This window comes from Mytilus trossulus, chromosome 10, assembly GCF_036588685.1.
Source record: "Mytilus trossulus isolate FHL-02 chromosome 10, PNRI_Mtr1.1.1.hap1, whole genome shotgun sequence".
Taxonomy (NCBI): domain Eukaryota; kingdom Metazoa; phylum Mollusca; class Bivalvia; order Mytilida; family Mytilidae; genus Mytilus; species Mytilus trossulus.
The window spans coordinates 44,617,292-44,636,238 of NC_086382.1; the positions used below are offsets into that span (position 1 = coordinate 44,617,292).

Consider the following 18,947-nt stretch of genomic DNA (forward strand, 5'->3'; position numbering starts at 1 on the left):
TGTGTCATCCAAACTGTGCTCTTTTAAAATCATATGTACAGCTGCCAGTGCAGAACGAGTTTAGAAATTCCAATATTATTCAGACATTCATATTGTTCAAATTGGAAGACTTCATGCTGATATCTTTATGCAATTTGGTTATTTGAATAGTTCAATTACCTCATTGTTGGTGAATTATACAAATATTTGTTTGATGTTGTTTTTTTGTACAGTTGTTTGTCTTTTTGTCCTATTTCTTTTTATCCATGGCGTTGTTTTTTTTACTAATGAGTTTAACTATGCCATACTTAGTTATTACAATAACCAAATGACCCTTTCATGAAATCCAGAGATATGAGTTGAAAATATAGAGAAATATGATTGCTTGTTGAAAGAAGTCAATTTACAGGGCTGCAAAACAGATATTATAAAGTACAAAATAGTTTGTATCAAATCTGAACTTTTTTGTTCCCATGGTAACCAAAAGCAGATCAATTGTAAATTAACTATTTAACTGTTGAGTATAAAATTCAAACTCCATTATTTATATGTATCTAATACCTAGAAAACCATGTATTTGATGCTGATTCTGAATTAATTCAGCAATTTCAGACCGGTTGCTAGGGCTTTTTTTGGTTGCTATTGTCTTTCAGTCACTTAAATTAAAGCTTATATAATTTTTTATCATTTTCAAACAAATCATAAATTTTATTGTCTGTTAAATTACATTAATATAAAAAAAATAGCAAACATTTTGATAATGAACCAGTATTGTGTTTTGTCATTTATATGAATTTTACCAATTTTTGTTGCCATGGTAACAAAAAATTTCAAAAACCCAGATATTTTTTTCCTGTTTTTTATTATTCAATGTATCAACTTTAAGATGCAATCTTAGTTTATAATGAACTTGTCTGCTCAATGTCAATTTTTCTTGATTTAATAAATAATATTTAAGCTATTTTCACAAAATGTCAAAATACAGATTTTTGCACCTTTTTAAATACCATTTTAGCCCGATATCAAAAAAATATTTCACAACCTCAACATCAAAATATAAACTTCCAATAATGCCTAATAATATGTTGAAAATTTTTTTCTTCTTGAAATTGTCGTTATCATAAAATTGCTGCAACCAAAAAGTAGACATTTTCCAATTTTCATGTCTGATTTCATCAGAAATTCCTCAAAAAAATGGCTGCATGTTTCCATAGCAACCGTTCAACAATATTTAAAAAAAAAGCTGGAAAACTTTATTTCAATCTTAGCTGCCTATTATATAAAAGAATAAAGCAGTTCTGAGACATGACATGAATCACCCCCTGCCTGGATCTTACAAATAGCTGTACTTAAGTGTTTCTTTTTGGTATCTTTCGCTTCTCTTTAATTAACAATTGTATGCTGGAGTAAAGAAACCGGGTTATTCACCAGATCTTTTCAATTTTATTTCGTAGAAAAGTGAATAACATTATGCATAAGTTAAAGAGACAATTGTAAACATTTTATGGCAGTTATACATATTTATCTCACCTCCTATACATTTCTAGGAATATGATTGGTTAAAAGCGTCCACGTTGAGACCGTGTATATTCCATAATAGGTTGATAGGGAGGGGGCTTATTTCAATACACGGTTTGTACTGGAGTTACGACTTTGGCACTATGTGATTATTCAAATGTGTTGAATTTTCTGTTTAATGACTTTAATATTGTCCTATCAAGGTTGTTGATATTAAATTGTTATTGTTGACATTAGGTTTTTGTGCAGACCAATGGAAGTAGGTTCTTAAAATTAAACACTTGAACTCCTTAATAGAAAAATAAAAAGATGTGGGATGATTGCAAATGGGACAACTCTGGTCTAATTTCCACACATAAAGATAGTCGGAAAGATAAACTCGTTACAAAGTGTGCTAGTGACCTCATACGATATATACGGATCAGAAAATTCCATATAGTGTTCCAGCTTCACTAACACCCAATATGGAATTTACTGACCCCATATATATCGTATAAGTTCACTAACACACTATGTAACTAATAATATCAGTTTATAAACCAAAAAAAATTAATAGAAATTAATATATTATCTAATATTCGTTTAAGTGTTTATTATTTCAGTCCTTTGTGACTATCAAACTACTTTCAGCACCTTTCAGATACAGGATAGATCCACCTTCCTTGTATTGTTTCCTGTAATGAAATTCGTGCATGATTGTTTATTAATATACAAATAAAAAGTAATCAAAGGTACCAGGATTATAAAATGCGTTATGTTTAAATAGAAACTACAACAGAACTGATTCGCCAATATCCTATGACTGTTGTCAAATTTTGATTTTCTACTCACAAATAGTATAATTGAAATTTCCTTAAGTAAATGGAACTAAAAAAGGTATATCGAACTCCGAGGTAAATAAAAAAAATAAAAAAATGTGCAGTCTTTAAAAACTGACAAAACTGTGAAGATTCTTTGCTATAGCATTATTTGATACTGTTTAACATTGATTTTACGTTTTTTTTTCTTTTTCTATACTACCAATAATATAAGGTTAAATGTTGAAAATACTTTTTAATTAAAAAACACTGTTGTTGCCACTGAAACCTATATTTTTTCTGTTTAAATAAGTCCAGCGTGTGTTTCGTATCTTAAGAACATTGAAAAATAATATGTCGATGAATGACTTCAAGTCTCATAGTTTTCTCGTTTTAATTGTTTATATCAGTGATTTCGGGGTCTTTCATAGCTGACTATGTTGTATGGGCTTTGCTCATTGTTGAAGACCATAAGATGACTTATAATTTATAATTTCTGTGTCATTTTTGGTCTTTTGAAAGAGCTGTGATATTGGCAATCATACCACATCAACTTCTTTATATATATTTTTCCACCTGATATAATCAACTATTTATACTCGTACTCCGTTCTTTTACACATTTCCCCATTAATAAAACAAAGATTTCGGTGGTTATTATTACAATTTTTTATGAATTTGATTTGATGTTAAGTGATTTTCTCAGCTCTTTACAATTATGATAATGACAAATAGAAATGTGTTTCTTTGACAGAATGATAAACTGTTAAAATAGAGCCGTCGCTTAGTCACCAATGTAAGTAGTGTAAAGTAAGAAAGAAAAAAGTAATTACAATACTCTGTATCATGTTTACATTTCTAGTGCTACTTATAATTTTGTATGTGTTTACTGTTAAGTCCTTTTGATAGGTTGAAAACTAAGATAAAAAAGTATAATTTAATGAAATCCATTGAGAAATTGCCCATTTGTTACCTATGTTTTATCTGAAACAAAAAATTTCTTTTTTAAATGTATCTTATGAACGACATTTTTATTAGCAAATGGTTTAAGGTTTAAAATCATTTGAGAAATCCATTCCTTTAATTTTAGGTTTTTGTTGATTAGACATAAAAACAGACCTTGATATATTTTCAGCTTCTTGTACACTTTGAGGCAATGGCATATTTTTAGTTTCTGGAAGGGCAAATGATAGTAAACCAGCACAAATACCAAATGCACCAAATATTACCAGCGGTAAGGCAACACCAAACTTTGTATCAACCAATACACCCTACAAATATATAAAATGAATTTACCGGAAATTAACTAATCATAATTGATAATTGAAGAACCTGGGAAATGTCACTTAAAAGTATCATTATTTTTTTTTATTTTAGGGTTATTCGTTTTCCTTTTATGCTTCTGACTGTTAAATCTTACTTTCATTAAAGCATGCTTCTCATGATTATTGATTTTTCATATTTCATAAAAGCAAGAAATTAAATGATTTTTGAAATCCTAATTTGTTTTGATTTGGTAAAAGTAAAATATATATGTAAACATCTTGTCAAAATTTCTTTCCTCGTTTCGAAAAATGGTCACCATAAAAAAAATGAAATATTCAAAAACACATATTTACCAAATCACCAACATATGCAGACACCATTGATCCAGCATACCCAGATGAGCTGCAAATTCCAATCGCAAATGATCTGAGGTTAGTTGGGAAATTTTCCGCTACCATAAGATAAATATTAAAGTATGCCACCGTTATTGTGAGCTTTCCTATCATAGCTAAGGTTATCGTCAACCAGTGAAGGGCTGTAGTAGACAAATGAAAATACTATAAAAAACATGTTATTATACTTGCATACAAAGTTTTTGTCCGACGTGGTTTAAATGCATTTAAATATAACATAGATGCAGAGAAAGAAGTCAATATAAGTGGGAAGGACTTTTAAGTGCATTTAGGTATTACTAGCTATGCTCATTTTAACTAAGAAATGTTGATTAAACAAACCTTGTCATTGTTATTCCTTCTACATGTCGTATCTACATGAAACTACATTACTATATGCTAATGCATTCGTGGATTAACATTTGAGTTCCATGATGAATGGATATAAGTCATATTTTACAAAGCCGAATTGTATAAATTGACTTTGTAAAATTCAGTTTAAAAATTATCAGTCTGAATAGTTGTGTATTTTTCATAGTTTATGAAATTGATTTGGATCAATGCTAAACAAGGTATTAATTCCAATGGAACGATAGCAAAGAAATTGCATATATATCTATGATCATATCACCTGATATCATTGATAACTAACAGAGAAATATATGATGCATTTCAAGAGCTAATGATGGGAATGGAAAACGACAAAAAAGTATGTTATCTTAGTGTAACAAGCAATTTCAAGTCTCTTACAATTGATGATATTAGTGCGACCCAACCTAAATTTTCTACATATTCATCTGCTATTGTTCAATCTATTTTAACTTTTTTTCAGTTCTATTGTTTTATTGAGTGAACACAATAGCTATTGTTCTGTGTGTAGTCTATTCACCGGTACCTTTAGATTTATTCGCAAATAAAAGTTTAAATAGATTGAAACTGTGTAAATGTTTCATTTGTTTCGCCATATTTTTTTCATGCAGTTTGTGCATTTTAAACCGTTCGCTAAAATAAGATAGAAAGCAAATATGAAAAAAAGTCATTGACTCAAAAAAAAAAACCACCAACGAATTATGTTATGATACAGAGTCTGGAAGCAAGTATATGTTGGGTCGCTATGAACTGTACCTGATTATAGAAAAAATAATCGTTTGCGTATAGAAAGTTCCAAAAAGTTCCCCTCCAATTATTGACAGTGAAAACTATACTATTTGTTTCACATCTATTAGCAAATGGAAATGCGAGATGAATTGTACATAATATAATGCATTTGCAATCATCGATGGAAATGTTCACATTGGTTGAACTCCTTTACAAATACGTACGTTATTCGGCATGTTAAGAAAGCTCATATATACTAAAGTTATGTACTTAAGGGGCTTTTTCAAAAGTCTTTATTACACTTTGATTGTAACGAAAGCATTTAAAAGTGTTCATAATTCTACTTACATGGACCACCGTACAAAGATGAAAATATTGTACACAGACAACCGATGCCACAAATTAACATTGAAGAACTAAATATTTTTTTTCTTCCAAGTCTTTCCACCACATAAAGACATATGAATAAGGCAATTACTTCAGCTGACGTGGATATTAAATAATTCACATAGACATCTCCACCTAAGTTACCAACTTTCATTGTGATCCCAAAATAAGTCATACTTATCGAAAACCTGTAAAACATATTACAATATTATTTAATAGCTCTTTTTTTACCATTACACCATAAAGTGTAGAAATATCACGCAAACGTTTGATAAAAGTAAAAGAAAATAACAAAACGAAAAGTTTTAAAAACAAAACATGCATTGTTAAATTCTATTGAATTGTCAGTTTTCAGTGTTGACTTGATAATGCATTGGCTATTCCTTAGATTTTCGTTTATTTCATAACTTATTGATGGTGATTTTTAAAGACCTTGACTTGCTTTACAGCCCTTGCACGGTCGGTTTAATGTTTTCGTGGTTAACAGTAAATATACATGTAATATAGTTATCCAATAAATGTAATTGATGGGAAAAGAAATGCTTACTCCGTTAATTATAAAAGTGAAACTGCTGCGTCCACAATGTGCCTTCTGTCTAAACAGAAAACTAGAAACGGTTAGAAATTGGTATGCAAATACCGTTGTTCAATCAGTCCATATTTTCTGGCTTTTTATACAAAAATAAGATATGGTATGATTGCAAATAACTATTCAACAATCGTAATACTTTCAAATATGATTTATATCAATATTGAGAGAAATTGGTTTTTTTTTATTGCAATTCAATGGTAAATTGCTTTGCTTGGGCATGCTATGAAATGAATATACCGATTAGTATCATGGTCTCATGATTGCCTAGAGTGCATGATATCGTGTGCTCGATTTCATGTTGTTTCAAATAATATCCTTGACCTTTTAGCTACATCTCCGCTAAATATGCGTCCTTAAGTAGTAAGAAGAGACTGATCAGTTCAAAGTCATAAGTAAGTGTCTGGGTATGGTAACATGTCCTGCTGCTATATTTTAGCTTGTGACGTTGCATATACGGCTTAGCATGTCGGTCAAATATAGAACTGCGTTCAAAGTCATATCACATTAAGACGCTCTTGTCCTTATATGCACACACTATTTGTCATCGGACGTTACACAACAATTCTGTCTTCCATGCTGCTATATCATGACATTTAACAGCTAATACATTGATTGATGTACATGCTGATATGCAAACGTGTTTATGTTATTGTTTCAAAGTACTCACCAATTAAACATAAATATAGCCAATCGAATCGTTAGAACTTTTGACTTGAAAAGCTCTCTGACTGCTTTACAAAATGCAACCTTTTCATGTTTTTCATCAACCTTAATTTTCTGAATGTCAACGTCAAAACTAGCATTATTTTCTTTTGCTATATCCTTCAGAATCATTTCAGCTCTCGATAATTTCCCCTTCGCTATCAGCCATCGTGCCGACTCTTTCTGGAATCTGAAATAAAGTATTTCTAAGTATAATGATTTGCATTTCTAAGAGAAAATAGTGTGAGGGTCTAAAAATAACGTGCGCTGTTCATTGGTATTTTGTCTGGTTTCTTTACGATATTGTTTGTTAAAACTTTTTCTCGAGTTAAGATAGATCTATATTGTGAATTCTACCTTCATTTAATCAAATTTAATTAAAACACAAATAAATGCTTTATTTAATTTGACAGAAAGAACAAACGAAAAAAAAATATAGTACTATTCCTTGAATCTTTGTGTTTCCATGGACGAGTAGTGATTTTGTTTCTTGAAATGTTTTGCCATATCCCTTCTTTTCCATAAACTGTCCAAAGTATTTTTTATTATTCTATTGGATTTAAAATAAACTATTTAGTTGCTATGATTATACTTGATATATATCTACATACAGTAATGAGGTGAGAAATATCCCAACAACTATTGATGTTGACCAGCCCAGAATACGCCAATCCCTGATAAAGTAGGCAAAAATTACCAGCACGTATTCTCCAATGCAGAAGGAGAAATAATAGGCAAAGTTTGCGAAAACTCTTTTAGAGGGATCCACCAATTCAGTAGCTAGAACGAAAAATATCTCAACATGTGTTTATATGCACACACCTAATTATATCTTAACTATTGTGAACTCATAAATCGTTCTTTTTAAAAAATGGATTAAATGGGAAAAACAAAAGCTCAAACACTTACATCCATCTATTATTAAAGCATATGAAATCTTACGCATAGAATAAGAATAAGATTATTCATTGAATCCAATTAAAGGGCATATACATCTATATACATACAAATAAGGTAAACAAATTACCAGCAGTACTTATGGTTACTATTATTTAATAATGAACGTTATGTTGAATTATTGTAAATGACAATCGCAAATTTTGATTTTTGCTAACTCTGACAGCAATGCGTTATAAAAAATAAAATTAGTGTTTTTTTGTTATTTGATTTCTTATTTTATTAGTCGTCAAATTTGTTGTCATGGTTTTGTTAGATTAACATTTAGACATACCACCCCTCCCCCAATCACATATACAAACAGCGATATATAATGTCAGCATCATACCTAGAATATAACCTGACTGATACACGAGCATGCTGAAATAACCGTTCGCAAATATTAGGAAACTAACAAGTGGAAGAGACGAAACAAAAGACCGTATCAAATTTGGTAACATCATTCCTATAAGCGCAGTTGTCAATACGGGTCGTCTCCCTAATCTGAATTAGAAAAAAAATATGATTCTGTGTGAATTGGTTACCAAGTTGGTTCTTCTAGAAACATATTAACTATCACAATAAAAATCAACAATGTAATTGTGTCTTTAAAAGTTGTTTTTATTGGTAAACATATTGATTTTGATATCAGTAAATTAAAACCAAATAAAAAAGTATGGTTGTTCGGTGTGAGCCAAGGCTCCGTGTTGAAGGCCGTACATTGACCTATAATGGTTTACTTTTTTAGATTGTTATTTGGATGGAGAGTTGTCTCATTGTCACTCACACCACATCTTCTTATATCTATTATATACATATGAATATTCCCGATACCTGTAATTTGGCATTGTACAAGGTCATTTGTCTCGAACTGCTAATGACGTCTTTGCACTAAATTCGTTGGATGTTGGATGTGTACTGTTTGATGTTTTAGTCTTAGATACAAAATGTTTTATTATGTATTATATGCTTTCAGTGACTGAGAGTATTCTTGGTCTAGTAAGGGGGACTGTTGTATTGGAAATCAAACGGATTACATCTTCTCATTTATGATGAGTTTTAATTTCAAGGGCGCATCGACCTGTGACGTCAAGTCCCCAGATTTTCAACTAAATTTCACGATTTTGAATATGACACTCTTGTGATTACATCTACATTTTACAAGTCGAACTTTATAACTATATTCTCATGTGCGCGGCTGATGAAGAAAAATGAGGCTTGTCATCAGATAGCCCTACGACGCATGTAACTATAAGTGCTAACCTTCATAATATTTGCAGCGCTTAAGTTCAGAAGTTTTTATGTTGTTAATGATTTGATTATTGTTAAAAAGACCTTTGATTTCTTTTTGTCTGTGTTTTCTATTGTTGCCATGTATTTTGTTTTTCTTTACAATTTTTGTGTACTCTATACGACTGCAGATCACGTTTGTGGATACGTACGTGTCAGAAACCATTCCATATGTGAAGGCACCACAAAATATTCCAATATAATGACAAAGCATCGTGTGACTTCTTACAAATTTGTTGTCGCATACCATATCAAACTGAAAAATGGTAATGCCTGAATAATTTTTAATGCAAGGACTAACTGTAACTAACAATTTGAATGTAAAATACTAATGTACAAAAAATGTGTTTGTGTTGTGAACATACTGCTTGGTTTACAATCTTTAGGTTATTGTTTTCATTGACTGTATTTTTAACGTATATATTTGTTTGCTATTCGGCATGTTACGTTTAAACCCACTTCTTTTTTGTGCACCAGTCCTAACTCAGGAGCATCTTTCACTGATTGACGTTGGTGTGGTTAATATATAAGTGTTTTTGTTTCAAGTTTTTTTTATAAAGACCAGACAGTTGTTTTGAATTGCTTACCACCAGTCAGATTGGGGCCTTAATAGCTTGCTGCTGGATGTGAGTCAAAATTCAGATGTAAGCCAATATTCCTTGTTGAAGGCCATACTTTGACCTATGATTGTTTTAGTTTTATACATTGTGAACGGGATGAGGAGATGCCACATTGGCACTACTTACGTCACATCGTATTAATAATATAGTTTCTTAATTTAATTTTTTAAGTTTAGGGTGACGATTTTATAGAGGATTAATGGGTTTTTTTCGTAACCCCAATTATTGCATTACTTGTATATTTCATATTTATGTCTTTACTCTTGTAGTTAAACATTAAGATTGTCTTTAATAAAATATGTTTACATCAACAATCAGCACGTTCGAATGCTTGATTTTAGAAAAAAAACAAAATTGAGAAAAATTACATTTAAGAAATATTTTCTAGAAGTAGTTCCATGGATTTCATCAGTATAATCGTCGTTGTTTGGGAAGTGAGGCTCATAAATTCGAAAATACTTTATATGTGTACATTAAGGATCATTAAGATTGCAGTTTGCTTTTTAACATCCTAAAATCGTAATTGAACGCAATACTTACTGTTGAAATAAGTGTAGATGTGTACTGACTTTGATCGTATACCCACTCTTTACAGGCTGTTGTACTACCATTTTGATATACAAAACATTCAGAAATGTTTGCAGCCATATTTAGAGTACTGTTAAATTGATCCCCCATGGTGTTTGGCATTTGGCATCTGCAATATATAGTGAAAATGCATAAACTTTAACAAGAAAGATTTTTTCAAATTATCAATATTCAATTCATATTCATCATATAAAATTAAATTCTTCGTTTAGCTTTAAGTCACAGCAGACATATTTCTAAAATGCTATCCTTTTACATATTAACTCAATATAGAGATAATTAAACAAATATTTCAATTGTATTGACTTAATTTCTGGGTTTTGGGTTTTTTTTCTTTAAAAAATCTGAAAAATAACGATTGCAGCTTTTATCGACCGCTAAACAAAAAATATTTTTTGTGGCTTTGTACGTTTTTTCGTAACGTGAGATATCGTTTTTTTGGAAGGGAAGTGTCATGTCTTGAAATGTAATAACTTGTAGATCAGATCGTCAATGTCGATTTATAAAGGAACAAAAAAGAAGCTTATTAATTAAAAACGTTTACATGTAACACGACTACCTATTTTTAAAACAAGCATTACATACACCGGACTACCGGCTGTCACTATCATTATTACGTTTGAAATTAATAGCAATCCTTTTTTTCTGTAGTGTATCTTGTATTGTTATTATCAGAAATTAGTTTTTCTGTGTTTTATCGCGTATTGTTGTCTGTCACTCAGATTGCAATTTGAAAAAAAACTAACCTGTGCTTATGATCTCCGAGTATAAATGTCAGCATGTATGACGTCATGGGATCCAAAAATGGAGGAATTATTAACAGAGCCAGCATACGTTTTTGAAAACGGCCAAACCCTCCGATTTTCATTAGTAGTTTGTCGTAATTCATCTTGGTCCTGACAAAAAAGTAATATTTCATTAAATGTACAAAAAATCGGTAAACTATTCAATTTGCAATAGTCGGCCTTGTTATATTACAATAATTTTAAATAAGAAGGCACCAGAGAAGAGTTTTGCAAATGGTCTTTGAGCTGTGAAAAGTTTCTTCCGATCTGAGAGTAAAGATTTGCAAGTTTTGCTTTAATATGGTAAATAAAATATGACTATCTGTCTAAGAACTCAATGTCCTGCCCCTTTGCAAGAGTAGAAAGTCATGGTTGGGACGTTTTTTATCCGTTGTTATACTTTCTACAGATTTATTTGCAGTACTGATTTAAGCCTATTCTTTCAAATAAATCAAATGGGACATCTATCTGAACATACATTAAATCTGGACATCAACAGTTTATTATGTGTACTGTTAAACTACGTATCGTAAATCATTAGTGTAGAACTGTCCACGGCAAAGAAAGAAAGTTGTCACACATTTTGTATAACTTTATGATTTTAAGATATTCATAGAATAGTTGTAAGATTGAATGGGTCATGTTTATAAAAAAATATTCTTGATATATCTGGTTAGCACAAAATGGCTGAATGATACTTTAAAACAGAAGTTATATAACCAAATGTCAACAAAACTGGCGTTCAGATATATGCAATTCGTCAAAAGGTTTACCATATAGATTATATAACGATAAGTTTGAATTCAAAAACATATTTAGATTTAGAACTGGTAATCAAAAAAAAAAAAAAAAAGATTACCAATTGAAACTTGAAAATGGATAGGTTTAGATAGAGAAAAGAATATATTGTAATGTATGTCAATCTCAAGAAAAAGGTGATGAATTTCACTTTCTTTTGAATTGTAGATCCCTAGACGACTCAAAAAAAATGTTTTCGGATAATTATTATTGTAACAGAGAAAATATATATATTTTTAAATTATTACAAACAACACATAGGCATAAGTTAAAAATATATGCAAATTTATAAAGGTTACATATTCAGTAGCAGGTATTTCTGGTTAGCCTTTTCTATTTATTTTTTTTTCTGTTATAATAACTTCTTGCATAGATATATATTTATATGAAAAGTAATGGTAGCATTCCTATCTCATCATATCATGTGCACAATTATGGTTTAAAAGAATAAAATTGTCTTGTCTTGTCTTATTTTGATATTTCTTCGGAATTGTCGGAATACTAGATACAAATCGTCTTTTATCAAATTAAAATCCTACTTATAACCAATTTTGTTTGAGAAATAATAAAGGGTTGTCACGTCTACATTGTGTTGGTAAATACGGCTCCTGTTGAAAATTTTAAAAAATCATACCTGCAAAAAAGGCTTACCGGGGCCTTTTATAGCTGACTATGCGGAATGAGCGTTGCTCATTGTTGAAGGCTGTACGGTGACCTGTAGTTGTAAATGTCTGTGTCATCTTGGTATGTTGTGGATAGTTTTCCCATTGGCAATCATACCACATCTTCTTCTTTATATTAACCATTTTCTGCGCAATGAATTGTTTTTGCATACGCTGTTAACATATAAAACGTCATAAGAGATTTTTTCATTGGAGAGGTGATGCCAAGAAGGCAATTTTAGGTTAAAAAAAACAATACCATTATAAGGAATGGTAATGTGTGAATTACAGTATATGCGGAGACTTCGAAGCGAAGAATGTTTTCAAGGTAAGTAAAAGCATCAAATTTTGTTTTGCACGGAATGCTCCGACAAAAAAAAAAATATTTCCAGCAAGCCGAAGTAGACGCACTTAGTGATCTGTTTTCTTAAACACCCATCATTGAAATGTATTTTGTCGTACGAATATACATATTTCGATCTGACATTCGTTAAAGCATGTTATAATATCCATAGGGTTCCATAGTAAACCGCTTTCTTCTCTTGACCCCTAAAAGTATCTTTTTATACCTCAATGCACTAATACACCTTTAAATTGAGAGAATATGCAGTCCAGAATATTGTGGAATCCTAAGTTAATCTGACCAGCGGTTTATGAAAACTGCAGCGAGCAAGTTCAACTTGAATGCCGTGGAGAAAGAAAATTCAGTTTTTCTCCTCATTATTAATAATAATACACCTTTTATTTTACATGTATCTGATCCTTCTTTTTCCATCTATCTGATCCGTCATTTTCATGTACTTAGTATCTGTACTTCTTTAACATGTATCCGATCCTTCTTTTTCCATCTATCTGATCCGTCTTTTCCATGTATCTGTACTTCTTTTGCATGTATCTGATCTTTCTGATCCGTCTTTTCCATGTATCTGTACTTCTTTTGCATGTATCTGATCCTTTTTTAATCTATCTGATCCGTCTTTTGCATGTATCTGTACTTCATTTGCATGTATCTGATCCTTCTTTTTTCATCTATCTGATCCTTCTTTTCCATGTATCTGTACTTCTTTTGCATGTATCTGATCCTTCTTTTTTCATCTATCTGATCCTTTTTTTACATGTATCTGTACTTCTTTTGCAAGTATCTGATCCTTCTTTTCAATCTTTCTGATCCGTCTTTTCCCATGTATCTGATCATTGTTTTACATGCATCTGATCCTTCTTTTCCATGTATCTGATCCTTCTTTTGCATGAATCTAATTCATCTTTTACATGTATTTGATCCTCCTTTTCCATGTTCCATGTAAATGATCCTTCTGTTGCATGTTTCTGATCCCTCTTTTGCGTGTATCTGATCCTTTTTTTTTACATGTATCTGATCCTTCTTTTGCATGTATCTGATTCTTATTTTACATGCATCTAAATCCTTCTTTTACATGTATCTAATACTTTCCCTATTTTAGACATTTAGAGTGACTTTATTACTAAAAAAACTTCTTACACTTTTTTAACACTTGCTCCTTGTCTTTATTAATTGCGGTTTTTGTAAATGTTTTGTATAGTTAACTTGGGGTTTCTTATTCCTTCTTACTACAAATTATACCATTCTGCTACTGCATTGGAGTTGTTATACAGTCTGCCAAAAGTTAAGCACCACCGAAATATAACTGGCAATATTTTTTTAACTATTGCGAAAAAAATATTAATGTTTGGTGTTATGAATTACCTTCAACATACACTAAGAAAATCAATTACGACCAAAACGATTGAACTCCGATAAAGCAGTCAAGCAACCTCTTATCAAATGTCATCTGCGCGTTTACAAATACACAGTTTCTCCAGGTGGTCGTGTAAGTGTTCGTACATTGGTCAGTCGACTTCTCAGAGGCAACTGAAGAGCAAGTTTTGGTGTATAGAGACCTGTACTTACAGGAAGGCACTCCACCGTCAGGTTTTAATGGGATAATGACTATCTATGCTTGAACATAAGAAGCTGACAAAACACTCATTGTTCAGATGGTAGTCAGTTTCTTTTACTGCCAGTAGACGCCAAAATACGAATTTCGCGGGGAAACAAAACGGCCTATGACCAAAAACAATGTTTGCACAAGGACTGCATTCAGTGTTGGTGGTGTTCCAGTACGGGGTTGCTTCTCATACTGTTATAAGCTGGGTATGCATGTTCTGCAGGGTAGCATAAACGGACAGACAAACAGAGATTTGTAGCCTTAAAACATTTTAGTCTCTCATTTTAATAATCCCCCACTTGCGTCGACATTGCCAAGACTCTTGTACATGGACGACAACGCTAGAACACACAGAGCAAGGATTTTAACTGAGTCCAAAGAGCAAAAAGCCATTTTCACTATTGTTTAGCCTTCCATGTCCCCATACATAAACCCTATCAAACATGTCTGAGATACCATTGGCGGAAATCTCAATCACAGAGATCCACCTTCACAATATTTTGTCGATTTAAAAGTGGTATTTGTTGTTTAATGCAACAGATTTCCTAAACTAAAGCTTGAAGGCTTATTCCGAGAATGAAACGTCGTGTTTTGAAACTCTACCGGAAGTGAGGTTGTTATGCATGCTGTTGACTCAAATGTTGTCATTAAAATTGCCAAACATACCAAAGCTTATGTGTAGAAAGTTTTAATAATATTGGGTGATCATTTTTTGTAGAAAAATAAAATCAAAGTGAAACTTAAATTCTGTTTCTGAATTCAGTAATTTACACTATTTCTATGAATGGAAAACCTACATGCATAGAACCTTCATAAGTGACTAAAATTACATTTCTGGTTTGTTTATGGTATACATTAGCAAAATTGCTATATGATTGTTTTATTTTTTTCGTGGAATAATTGATTTTTTAAATTTGAAAAAAAATCTGTGCAATAAAAACAGGTGGTGCTTAACTTTTGGCGGACTGTATATATGTTTTGAATACTGATTGGAATGGAATATTTTTTTCAGTACTTTTTGTAAATTTTCAGGTTGATTAGGATGACGAATGAAATGTTAGAATGAACAAGATATAATAAGAGGCTCAACTTTTGCAGCAAAAAAGGAAACACAAAAGTAGCAACATCTGGCTAATTTGTAAATTTGATGTTATAGTATAGGCAGACATGAATGAACATTTATCTGCTTATTTCTAATTAATGTAATAATTCTTTAGTAGTTTTCTATTTTTTTCTCATTCGAACTAATCAGGTTTCTTGTAGATTCATTCTTTCTAAATGCAATCAAATACTGTTAATGATTGTCCACAACCACCCCTAACTATCACCTGTGTGCTGCAAAATATGCAATCCCGTGCAAAACATTACATTTAGACGAAGTATTAATATTTGAACCAAGAAATTGGTAATTTGATTCTGTGATATTGAGTCAATTCTATATACGAAATACCGAAATAGGTCTCCGAAATTATTTTTTTGTCTTTAGCTTCAAAATCTCCGACACAAAAAACTCAGGAGCCTTTAGAAAACTGTGCAATGGTTACGTCTGCTTCTCCAATCTGGAAATAAATCAGGAATCATTCTTTTCTGTGCAAAATAGTATTTGGTGTTTACTTTTCCCAAAAAAAGAAATTTTATACTGTTTCTTACCTTTGTCTTTTTTTAAGCTTCGAAGCCGCCAACTATGTCAAACATAGTGAACATCCCAAATGAGGCGTTCAACACAGTTATATATGTGCGATTATATTTCCATTATACACAAAAAACCATTTAGACGTTAAGTATACACGGTAAGAGCAATAGCAATCCTACAGTACTATAAAACCAAAATAAGGTACATAGAGGTCACTTTCCTGTGTCTTGATGGAAAAAAATACCTTAAATGTCTGTCTGTTCTGTTTACAGGTATTAATCAATTAACCACAATAATCTCTATCCGCGGAAATATTGGTGATCAAAGTCAAATATTTATAAAAATTCGATTAAATATTAGACTTCCTGATTGAAACAAGTAAATAGGGGCTTAAAACAAAAAAAGATATAACTTCAGAATATTTCTTTTTCTTTATAAAAAGTACGTGTAGTGGGGTTTTCATCTCATTAGTAAAAAATCTCACTAGTTATCTATTTCCCTTGTTTACAAATAAAAACATTTACATTTGTATAATAATTGATTTGAATTTTATAGTGCATATTTCAAAATTATGTATGTGTTGAAATATTTCTATCTTCTAGCGGGGTTTTATTTTCTTATTTTAATTTATAAGAGCACTGAAAATTGAGAATGTAAATTGGGAATGTGTCAAAGTGACAATAACCTGAAAAAGAACAGAAAACACCCGAATGCCACCAATCGGTCTTCAACACATGGAGTGGGCTTCGGCTGACCCCTTAACAAAAATTGTGTACAAATTCAGTGAAAATTAACGTTACACTGAACTCCAAAACAAATGGATGAAATTTAATTAAAAACAAAACATACAAGACCATCAAGACCAGTAAGGAACTTGCGTATTGATATGCTAATGTCAGCATAAGATAACGAATCATTGGATATTCATCAACAGTGTGAATTTAAGGCACAACAAAACGAAAACACGAAGTCTTGTTGACATTTAAAGTAGGACAACAACAAATTGAAGTTTTTAAAGACCTTGACTGGCAAAACAGCCCTTGCATGGTCGGTTGAGTAAGACAGAAAAAATAAAGACAGTATTTTCATTACATGTATATCTGTGTTAATCATCATATAATTTCACAGTCAGAACTTACAGAAAATACTGTCCTAAAGTAAGACGGATATTATTAAGACAGTATTTTCTGTAATTCACACTGTTGATGAGTATCCAATAATTCGTTATCTTCTGCTGACATTAACATATAAATATGCAAGTTCCTAGTCTTGCTGGTCTTGTATGTTTTTTAATTTTATTTCATTTATGTTTTGTTTGTAATAATTGACAAAATTTATTATATTATATATGCTGATCAACACAGATATACGTGTAGTGAATAACGTTTTGGTGATTATTATTTTTTTTTAGTGTCGGCTGATAATTTATTCTTTATGAAATATTAAAAAATCCTTGTTAGAAATGAAGTGTATTTCCCTAAGATTCGGATCTAATTGACATCTATGGGGATGTTCTTTCAAGTCTATATACAAACATAGAAGAATCAAGTCGAAAATGATGTATTAGTATTCTATTTAATAACATGTAACTACTTCATTTCTAAAGAAATATGAAAAAATCATCATTAAATTTTTTTTTTACTTGCATTAAATCTTAAATTGGGTTCACAGACATCCGTGTACTTTCAAAGGTTATCTGACCGATATAAAAAAACATTCAAACAAAATTCGTGAAAGTCTAATTTGAAATGTACAATTCATTTTCAAATGTATAAACATGTATAGGTTTCAAGATACGTTAAAGACACTGGCCTGATAAGTGTTTCAACTTGACTGGTCAACGTTGTCTTAAAACAAGTGACGAAAGATACCAGAAGGACAGTCAAACTCATAAACTCATAAATCGAAAATAAACTGACAACGCCATGGCTAAATATGAAAAAGATAAACAGACATTCAATATTACACATGACACAACATAGAAAACTAAAGAATAAGCAAAACGAACCCCACCAAAAACTAAGTAGGGGGGGGGGGGGGGGGGGTTCTGAGGTGCTCTGGAAGTTGATCTGTTTTCGTTTTAGACTTCCATTTTTAATTTGTCAACGTCTGTTTTTCCTTGATTTCCTTAAATTCATGTTTGTTTTTTTCAAACTAATAGACTGATAGACAATATGTGCTGTGACTAACTGTCATTTACACATTGTCCTCTTTGTAATAACATTACTCACATATTACTCTTTGTAGTGCAGATATATAAATATATCATTTTGGAAATCAAGGATAAGATACATTTATACTCTATTGCTGTTTATTCTGTTTTTAGACAACTTCTAATTTTTTGATTTGAGTTTTTTTTTTAGATTGAGCGATGATTTGTTTAATAGTTTGTTTTTTTAGAGCCATAAGCTTAAAGAGTTGTTATATTATTTAGTGTAGTAAATTAACTCATCATAGATATCAGGACTAAACTTGATGGGGTTTAATCGATCGACACTATAAAGCTTCCAGTGTAAGGTAATTTAATTATTATCATTAATTTTTCACTCGCACTTGCGCTTTGCGATTGTTGAAGTTCTAACATAAAGTATTGGAGTTAAGGTCACTGAATACGCAAAAGTAAAGACGAACTAATGCATGGGAAGAAAATATTTCAATAGCAATAAATAAAATACGTAAAGGATTTTGTTTGTCAAAAAAAGTTATTTACCACACTTGAATGAAACTATTCAATTATATAAAACATTCAACTTTTATTTTTAATTTGAAGTTTCATATCACTTTAAAGTGCATCACATCAATTTTAAATCGAGGTCTAATTTTTAATTCCAGCTACAAGTTTAAAATATTTAACAGTGACCTTAATATTTAAGGTTGAACTGTTTTGCGGACAAAGATCTGAACATATAACTTATATCGCGTGACTTATATTAACTAAAGA

The 18,947-nt window shown here is 31.0% G+C and overlaps 1 protein-coding gene across 1 annotated transcript in view; it reads right to left on the reverse strand.

Annotated features, from left to right (window-relative positions):
* Positions 1-1,423: 1,423 nt before the first annotated feature.
* LOC134687431 (organic cation transporter protein-like) overlaps positions 1,424-18,947 on the reverse strand; it is a 29,752-nt gene continuing 12,228 nt past the window's right edge. Inside the window, exons 3-13 of the mRNA XM_063547722.1 lie at positions 15,824-15,932; positions 10,911-11,060; positions 10,117-10,273; positions 9,109-9,212; positions 8,016-8,170; positions 7,342-7,510; positions 6,696-6,920; positions 5,398-5,624; positions 3,913-4,094; positions 3,413-3,564; positions 1,424-2,171 (exon numbers count right to left, since the gene is read on the reverse strand). Of these exons, the coding sequence (XP_063403792.1) occupies positions 2,096-2,171; positions 3,413-3,564; positions 3,913-4,094; positions 5,398-5,624; positions 6,696-6,920; positions 7,342-7,510; positions 8,016-8,170; positions 9,109-9,212; positions 10,117-10,273; positions 10,911-11,053 (1,590 nt within the window). The 5' untranslated portion in view covers positions 11,054-11,060; positions 15,824-15,932 and the 3' untranslated portion in view covers positions 1,424-2,095. The remainder of the gene's footprint in view (positions 2,172-3,412; positions 3,565-3,912; positions 4,095-5,397; positions 5,625-6,695; positions 6,921-7,341; positions 7,511-8,015; positions 8,171-9,108; positions 9,213-10,116; positions 10,274-10,910; positions 11,061-15,823; positions 15,933-18,947) is intronic.